Raw genomic sequence first — 9,878 nt, 5'->3', positions numbered from 1 at the left:
CTTAAGCAATCTATTCAAAGATTTTTATGCCTCACCCAAATCAGAGGAGAATATAATAGCTACTGGGTGGGGTCTGAACAAGAAAAGAGACCTAAATCATTATCAGCCATGTCCTTTGAGAGACTGAATTTTTAAAATCAGGACTTTGGAGAAAGGATGGGGGTGAACTCTGTATCTCCCCAAATCATTGGTTATTAATAATTTTTCTCACACTTTAAATTATAAGGGTAGGTTTCAGGATGTATACTCCAGGCACCAAATTTCATAACTGCAGTTCTGGTTCCCAACAACTGTTTGGGAGCCCTACCTAACTACTAGGCCATAACTAAATTGCAGTCCACTCTCCCTTATCTATGCCCAAGAAAATTCTTTGTTTTTTACACCATCACTCCACCTCTTGTCTCTGCCTTGTCTGAATCACAGGTTGATCAAACCATTGATGAAAAAAAAATAGATACCGTTATCACTAGGAATAAGAGAATATATCAACTAATGAAGACAAACACAGTCATTTAAGTTTAAAGCTGTAATATCGAGAATATAACCAAATATACAATGCTGCAAGACAATACCTGCATGAAGCAGCTTGGTGCAGTGAAGAGTTGTGGATCTGGGCTTTGAGAACCTGAAACTGTTTTTGTTCAGTTGTTTCAGTCGAGTCAGACTTTTTGTGACCCCATTTAGGGTTTTCTTGACAAAGATAACAAAGAAGTTTGTAATTTCTTTCTCCAGCTCATTTGGCAGATGAGGAAACTGAGGCAAACAAGGTGAAGTGACTTGCCCAGGATTACACAGCTAGTAAGTGTCTGAGGTCAAATTTGAACTTCAGAAGTTGTCTTCCTGACTCGAGTTCCGACAGGCAAATCCACTGCACTCCTGTTATTTAGCTTCTCTGAATTTGTTTCCTCTTTTGTAAAATAAGGGGAGTAGGACGTCTGGGTATCGTTCTAGCTGTGTCTATATTCTAATATTTTCTAGGTAATTCTATTCCCTTTATACTTAAAAAAAAAATCCTTTTCCCTGTTAAGAGACCTTCTAAAAATATGGTGAAATATTTATGATTTCAGATTTTTACAAGAAAGTAAAACAAACCACTTAGCAGAGGATGGTTTCGATCCATCGACCTCTGGGTTATGGGCCCAGCACGCTTCCGCTGCGCCACTCTGCTCCACGGCAAGCACTTTCTTGACTCCGCTCTAAGATGACATTTACGTTTTCAGTGGTTCCGCCCTCTTTGTTCACCTAACAATCACCACTCAAGTCTCTTTTTCCTGACAATCTGAAGGAGCGTCCAAGTCACCCGCACGGCAGAAATACCGTAATGTGGGACGGAAAATGAATGAGAGTGAAATGTTCTTTGATGCCATAATGTGGTAAATGTTTCCAAAAGGAGAAATTAAAACAGAAAAGAAGACAATAAAGAACTGTCTCCTTTTTCATATAGTATCGCAAAATGTTTGTTTTACATTCAGAATCGGAAACGTTGAAATGAAAGCAATATATACATATTAAGCATTTAATATATGTATATATGTCTCTGTCTCTCATATATATATGTATATACACACATACACACGTGTATGTCTGCTATTAGCTCGGAATTGAGCACAAGCTCTTTCTTAAACTGATAAGAATCATATCACTGAACCACCCCAAAATTCCAAGACGAAGATCCATCTATGCCATTTTTTCTAGATTTCTTTGTGAACCGGACTGTCTCCGCCAGCTCCAGATCTTTGCATTGGGTAGGAAGATAATAGGGTGGTGGTGTAGGACAAAGGGGAAATTCCTAATCCAGTTAAATTCGTATAATGCCTTTAGCTAGCTATAACCGTGCTCAAAATCATTGCACCTCTATGGGTTTTATTTACAGAATTTTCTTGCGGAATTTTCCGAGAAAACAAATTTCAAAAACACATTGGAGACAAAGAAAGAAATCGGAAAACGATTTCTTCCAATAAGAAGAGGATGCACAGTAAGGGAGGGCGGAGCTTAAGCTTTTGAATTCTTGGTCCTGTAGCTGTTAGGACCAAGAGAAATGGCGTGGGGAGGGGGAACAGAGGGAGGGCGGAAGATGACGTAATAATCAAATTTCCCGCCCGCGCGGTTTCAGTTTTCAAATAGGTCGGATCTACGGCTATATAAACACGCGCCGCCAACGGAAAGCTCAGACGCTTTAGTCCTTTGTTAGGTTGCTATCATGTCCGGTCGTGGTAAAGGAGGTAAGGGTTTGGGGAAAGGCGGTGCCAAGCGGCACAGGAAGGTGCTCCGAGATAACATCCAGGGCATCACCAAACCTGCCATCCGTCGTTTGGCTCGGCGCGGCGGCGTCAAGCGGATCTCGGGGCTCATCTATGAGGAAACCCGCGGCGTGCTGAAAGTGTTCCTGGAGAATGTGATCCGGGACGCCGTCACCTACACCGAGCACGCCAAGAGGAAGACAGTGACTGCCATGGACGTGGTCTATGCGCTCAAGCGCCAGGGCCGAACCCTCTACGGCTTTGGCGGCTAGATTGGTTTACTACACTTACAAAACAGACTTAAAAGGCCCTTTTCAGGGCCCCTCATTTTTCCATCAAAAGAGCTGAGATCGGATCTTCGGAATTAAAAGGTTTTCCTGGGCTTAGTCTAACTAGGTGCAGTTTTGATAATTTTTGGGGGTGGCCAATTGTAGAAAACTAAAGTAATAATAAAAATAATTCTGCTAAGACGTAGAAGGAAAGGGAGAGTACTGGTACTATGCTGTATACTGTTTTAACTGAGAACGTTAACATTTGGCAGCGGAAGATAATCTCACATTTGCTAACCTTTTAGAAATCCTATAGTCACACGTCGAAAGTTTTACTAGTCTATTTGGTAATGTTGTTACCCTAGAAATTTTGCTTCACATCTTCAGCTATGAAAGAGCTGTGATCCAGGCTCCTTTTGGTTCAGTTTTATAGTGCTGAGAACGGTTGTACTGCCTTCAATACTTCCAAACCAATGGTTAAACTTACCCTTGAAAAAAGAGATAAGGTCATGGCTTCTTATCCGCTGTTAGATTTTAAGAGGTGATGGTGATCATTTCTTAGATTCAGTATTCTGGGACTCCCCGTTAACCTCTTGTGTTCACAGGTTAAGAAAAAAATACTCTTAAAAAATAACACTTCTTTTAATTGCTCCTATCACAGATCAGTTTGGGTATGTTTAACTAGGAGAGGATAAGATTGAGAAATGGCAGTAGACTACGTTTTTAACATTGGCAGATGGGATATGGAAGATGCCCTTTAATATATTCCTTATATTTTTTTTACAATTTAAAAGAATCTTAGATAATGTCTAAGTCCAAACCCTTCTATATACATGTGAAAACTAAGATCCAGTTATAAGGTGACTTGCCCAGGATCACATAAATTTGAACCCAGGTTCTCTGAATGCAGAGCTAGAGAGAGGCCTCTCACTTATTCCAGGTATAAGTGAACAGCAAATGTGTCATAAGCCAGAAATTATGGCTGTGTTTGAGGTATACAAATAAGGTCAATAGCCTTGTTTATTATACAGGGTGTCCCAAAAATCTAAGCACTTTTGGGACATTTGTATTTGAACTGCTTGGTGGCAGTTTTTGAGATGTGACTGGAAATGCAGGGGAAATGCAGGCTAGCACCAAATTGTGGAGAATGTCAGGCAAAGGAGTGGAAAGTTACTCTGTAAACAATAGTTTGCAGGTTTTTGAGTGAAATAGTGATATGACCAGATTTCTGGCTAAAAAATATTTTGATAGAAATGTGAAGGAGAGTAAAAGTGTAAAGACTTGTTAGAAAATTGATGACATATAACTTGCCAATTAGTAATGAAGGTCTGTATTAAGCTTGATTGATGGAAGTAAAAATAATGAGGGTCATGGCATCTCAGAGACAGGACCTCAGGGGCAGCTAGTCAAATTCATACCATGCCCCACTCCAGAAAAAAAATCTCTTAAAATATGCAGACCTCTGCAGGTATCACTTCAAGTGTGGATAGTTCTAATTGTTAAGGGAAACAAGGTGTGGATAGAGCACCAGCTGTGGAACTCTGTAGGTATCACTTCAAGTGTGGATAGTTTTAATTGTAAGGGGAAACAAGGTGTAGCACCAGCTGTGGAATCAAGAAGACTTCCATCTTCCTGAGTTCAAAATGGGCCTCAGACACTTATGTGTACCTGGGCAAGTCACTTAACCCTGTTTTGGGTTGGTCAGTTACCTCTTCTGCAAAATGAACTGGCAAACCACTCCAATATCTTGGCCAAGAAAACCCCAAAGGGGGTCATGAAAAGTAGGTGTAGGTCCCAGATTACCAGTCATGCAACTTCTTTATAGTCAAGCAGATGACAGAGTTGACCCCAAATTTTCCTGGCTCCAAGGAAAAGCTCTTGCTACACACTAAGCCAAGCTGTCTCTTATTTGTTGCCTCACACTGGGTAAGAAAGAAGCACTCATCCCTCTTCAAATGTTGGAATGCAGCTTTCATTTTATTGATGTATTTTGTTTTTCTCTTATTTTCATTTCTGAACATATTCTGAAATCCACTTTTTTTTAATAAAGATTTTTTTTTAAAAGAAACTCAGCAAAACTAAACATGTCATTAAATCTTTCTGTGTTTAACATTTCATACCAATAGTTCCCACCTCTGCAAAGGAGAGGAAGTAAAGACAGTCTAGGTCACTATTATACAGTATTTAGTTTCATTTTATCGTTTCATTTAAATTGTTGTAACTGTATATTGTTATCTTCTCATACTTCTCTGAATTCTTCATATTCATTATCTGTATTATATTCATGTAATACAATTTGTTTAGCCCTTTCCCAATTGATGAGCACCCACCTTGTTTCAAGTTCTTTGCTACTATAGAAATCTGGTCTTATCACTCACTAATCATTCAAAAAACTGCAAACTGTTGTTTGCAGAGTAAACTTCCACTCCTTTGCCTGACATTCTACACAATTTAGTACTAGCCTGCATTTCCAGTCACATCTAAAAAACTGCCAAGCAGTTCAAATACAGATATCCCAAAAGTGCTTAGATTTTTGGACACCCTGTGTAATAACAATGCTATTGACCTTTTGGTGTGTTTATTTAGTCCTCGATAACTTCAGCAAGAGCATCAGGATCCCAGGAATCAACAAGCATTTGTTAAACATCTGCTTTGTGCAAGGCATTGGGTATATAAAAACAAAAATATTGAAAATGATTCATGTTTTCTAAGTTTCCCTAAACTAAAAAAAACCAACCCAACACACTACACTTCTATGGAAACAACCCCAAATTGAGTAATATCTCAAAAAAGGAAGGAAATCTTGTTCAAATTAATTGCAAAGTATATAAAATGTTTGAGAAGTCAAACCAAGACACACTCAAGACATATATGCAATTACAAAACATTCCTCAAAGAAATAAAAACTTATTTTGGAGGGATAATCTGCTGATTATTATAGGGGCTATGCCAGTTCAAATTTTTAAAAATCCATGATTAATTTATAGATTTTGGGTGCTTTTACCAAATTGCAAAAGGGAATACAGAGCAAGACAAAAACAAAATTCATTTATAGAAACAAAAGGTCTAGAATCTCAAAGTAATGTCAGGATGAGGGGGAGGAATAGCACTTCCAGACTTTAGGCTTGAAAAGGTAGTAATTATCTTAATGCTAACATCCTAATAATATTTCCAGATGGCAGCTGTTTGTACAAACTTCTCTATCATGTGTCCCAGTCTGTATCTTGTATTCTTGGGCAAATCTTTATGAGAAGCCCTAGGAATTATCTCATACTGAAAGTTTTATCTTAAGTTACAGTTTAGGAACAGGGTGTTTATCAAACAGAGAGGGAAAGCATCAAAGTTAAACTTGGTATTAATTGTCATATTAAATCATAATGGTATACAGCTTCAAGAACTTCCAGGATTAGATAAAGTTATTGTGACTTATAAAATCCACACAAAAGTAAGTTTTATACACAGAATATTAAGTCTTTTGATACTACCTATGTATACATACATACGGTACATACTACACACACAATATATACATATACATACTTGTGTAATATATACCCATATATAACTACACACACACATATATACATGTATAACACACATATATGCTGGAATTTGCATGAAGGCTATCAATTCCCAATCAGTTGAACACATACAGTAACATATCTCCCAAATGTAAAAAATCTACTAAAATTTAGCTAAACCTTATGCATTAATTTATAAATTTCAGACACTAATATTTTCCTTTCCCTTGTCCCCTTGTGTCACATTCATTTTAAATTCTTTGGAGAGGGTAGTTATTCCATGTGTCACTGCCATATAGCAATATTGTGAGAATGTTAGTAATTTAAAAGATGTGACATTTTCTTGGTTGTAGTTTGCAATTCTCAGAAAGTAATCCAGCCCACTCAACTAAGGTCTTGGCTGATTTTCCTGCTGGGCTTACTTGGTGATGAAGTGCAGGCTCTGGGAGCCCCCTTGAACTCTGAATCATCCCATTTGATGAGGCATTTGCATGAGGCCATAGGCCTTTCACTGTGGCTCTGCCCAAACCACTAGCCTGGCCCTCCGTTGTCCATCTACTTCCCACCTTTGAGCCTATCAAAATATCTATACCCAAATCAACTGTTACCTGATCTCATCTGACTCCTCCTGAAGACCCTCCCCAAAATCCTTTTCTAGACCACCCCTAGGTTCCTCCCACAAACTTTCTGTATATAAGACCCTATCTTGTCCCCATGTGTGTGAGCATAGAATGACCTAGTCAAGAGCTGGCCTTACAGATACCAAGGCTATGGTGAACTTTTAATAAACTTTACTTTTCTTTGGCTGAGAGAAGACTTGAGTCTAATTCATTTGGCAGGACCCAGGGTGTTGGTATTTTGTGGTCTCGAGCACTCCTAACCTCATCATTTTATGCTGACCCTTTTCACTCGGGACTTTTGTTATTCAGCTCAATCTTTTTCAATCATTCGCTTAACAGAAGATTTTTGTATCTAGCATCCACTGAGGAGTTGCTGGCTATATGGGTATGGAAGCATCCTCCACAAAAGTTTTCATTCTCACTAACTGTACTAGGTGTTGCAAGTGAAACACAGAACATGATTTTGAGTTAGGAGTAAAAGACAAAGTGCTAAAGTTATTTGAGGAAGGGAAGAGTAGTTGGTTTTATTTTATTTTTCTCTTTTTCATGCACTCCTGACTGAAGACCACTTAAAGGTATGTCAAAACCCATTGCCTGTATCAGCCTTCATTCACAAAGTTTTGGGAATCTCATTTCCATAGAATATGTTCTGTTTTGAGCTCAGCCTACCAACCAGAAACATCGATGAATAAGAATATAAATTATAATGACTTAATGAATAGTGTTGGGGAATTCTCTCCATCCTCTGAAGAGAAACAAATCCATCACTTAGAATCTGATATCTCAGGATTTCAGGATCAAAGATTGGAGGCCAGCCTGAAATTAGAATGCTAAGGAATTTGCTCTCCCTAAGAGCAAATTCAGATATCTCTGGGACAGATTTGTTTTTTATTATGATTCAGGCCTATTTAGAGCACACATAGCCAATCTTTAACAGCACTTAGAAAAAACGAAGCATTTCAATGGAAGAGGGAAGGATAGAGAAGACGAAATCAGATGGGAGAGTGAAAAGGGCAATAAAATGGCTGGATTATGAGAACACATTCCCAGTTCAAGGGCAGGAGATAAAAGAAACCAAAAACTTTTACAATTGTAAAAGCAGTACTTTTAGATAAAACTTCAAGGACTCTTATACAGTGACAAGCAAGTAGCTGTTACAATTGTGGATGAGAACATGTTTTACCAGGTTGGATCAGGAAACTTCCGAACATTAGACCACCAGGGTGGTTGTGAAGAGGTTAGGGTTAGGGGTGCTTGAGATGACAAAATACCAATGCACCAGGTCCTGCTGAATGAATTCAACTCAAGTCTTCTCTCAGCCAAAGAAAAGCAAAGTTTATTAAAAAGTTCACCATATTGGGTATACTATTAAGGAGCCAGAATCATTTGACACAGAGCAAGTTCTGTGCTAGAAAATACTGTGGCACTCTCACTCCACATGGAGGCAAGATGGGGGTATTATATACAGAAAGGTTATGGGAGGACTCTAGGGATGGTCTAGAGGAGGAGTTTGGGGAGGGTCTTCAGGAGGAGTCAGATGAGGTCAGACTTTTGGGGAGGGTCTGACTGCATTAATGAGTTTAGGTGGTAATTAATGAGGTCAGACTCCAGTAAATGAGTGAAGTTGCTGGAGGCTACCTGGAAGACCACCTACAAAATGGTGGGCTAGGCCAGTTCAATGGTGTAACAGTTGATTTGGGTATAGATATGGGAAGATTCAATCAGAGTTTAAGGGGGTTCCTAGAGCCTGTACCTCATCATTTGGGTGATTTCTACATTATTAGTCATCAAGATGTAGTGCAATGATTGAAATTCCTATTCCCCCCCCCCTCACCCCCATGCAGTAGTAAAATGTAGGAAAAAGTGCTTTTTTTAGGTAAACTCTTCTTTGTAAAAGATTTGTGAAGGTCTGGGAAACATAAAATGTTGAGGTCTAGAGTTTAGGGTGCTTCAGACCCCACACGGAGTCCTGACAAAAGAATTTGACTCAAGCCTTTTCTCAGCCAAAGTAAGCAAAGTTTATAAAGGTCTGCCATAATGGGTTCTTAAGGAGCCTAGGTATCTGTGATGCTTGTATTGCACTTGGACAAGGAGGGGACCAAAATAATCTGACACAGAGTAAGTCTGCTCTAGATAATTCTTAGCTCCTTCATGGAGACAAGATGGAGGTTTATATACAGAAAAGATGTTTGATAAATCTAGAGGAGGAGTTGGTGGGGGGGGATGGGGTCTTCAGGAGGAGTCAAATGAGGTCAGACTCCAGTAATGAGAGATTAAGGGTAGAAAATAGCTGAAGGCTACTTGTAGATGACCAGCTATATAGAGGGCTACCTAGTTTAAGGATGTATATATTTTGGGAGGAGGGCTAGGCTTAACTGAGATTTGGGTCAAGCTATAATGAAAGGTTTATGACCTCCAGCAAATGCCTCCTGTAGGAAGATTCAAGGAGAGCTCTAGGAGTTTCCCAGAGCCTTTACCTCATCAGATTCTTATACTAGTTAGCATATGAATTTAGAATCCAGCAATGGAACCTTCATTTTGGCTTTAGAGATTAAACCATATGGAATGGGATCAGAGAGGCATTTTGTTATTAGAGGTGAAAAGAAGCCTTTCTTATATATGCCTCTGTAGGATGTCTCAGGTAGCTCCATGATTCCATCCCCCCTTCAATCCCTGCCCCATGTTTTTAGGGAGATGGGGAGGGAAGACAATGATCTTAATTAGGTAGGTAATGTTTTAAAACTAGTTACCACATAATTTAATCCATCTCCCCCCCACCCCCACCCAGGCCTTTATCAAAATTCCTAAAGGGAAAAATCTGGAAAGAACTTTAGACTAATTTGCTTACACATAAGCAAATATATATTCAGAGGAGGGGGCAACTGGCAGGTAGATCAAGAAACCATATATTGTCCTTTCTTTAAAGGGAAAAACTATAAAAGTGGAAGGATTGTTGTGTTTTGGAATACTGTATTATTGTAAGGAATTCAATAGAAGGGGGTTTATAGGAGGGGGGAGGGGTTTATAGGAAATGTAAAAAATGAACCATATCAATTTTTAGAGGTGAAGTGACATGCTTATAGCAACTTTTTTCTTTCATGAAGGGACCAGATTCACAAATAGAATCTCAAGAAATGATTATTAAACATTAAATAAACATGCTCAAACCCTCCAACAGAAGGCATTTCCAAGATTTATTATTTATATTATAATTTCTTAGCATAAGAA

At 38.8% G+C, this 9,878-nt stretch overlaps 1 protein-coding gene and 1 non-coding gene across 2 annotated transcripts; one reads left to right on the top strand and one right to left on the bottom strand.

Moving 5' to 3' along the window:
- Positions 1–1,096: 1,096 nt before the first annotated feature.
- On the bottom strand, positions 1,097–1,168 carry TRNAM-CAU (transfer RNA methionine (anticodon CAU)). The gene has a single exon. It is a non-coding gene; the product is annotated as a tRNA-Met (tRNA).
- A 1,005-nt stretch (positions 1,169–2,173) lies between these two features.
- On the top strand, positions 2,174–2,546 carry LOC138162140 (histone H4). Its single transcript, XM_069089216.1, has one exon. It carries the CDS (start codon positions 2,201–2,203, stop codon positions 2,510–2,512), a length of 312 nt encoding a protein of 103 aa, XP_068945317.1. The 5' UTR covers positions 2,174–2,200; the 3' UTR covers positions 2,513–2,546.
- The last annotated feature ends 7,332 nt before the right edge of the window (positions 2,547–9,878 follow it).

The sequence above is a fragment of the Petaurus breviceps genome, unplaced genomic scaffold (genome assembly GCF_028583685.1).
Source record: "Petaurus breviceps papuanus isolate PSGF00001 unplaced genomic scaffold, PetGlider_PUasm1.0 186, whole genome shotgun sequence".
NCBI lineage: Eukaryota > Metazoa > Chordata > Mammalia > Diprotodontia > Petauridae > Petaurus > Petaurus breviceps.
This window is presented reverse-complemented; position numbering and strand designations above follow the sequence as displayed.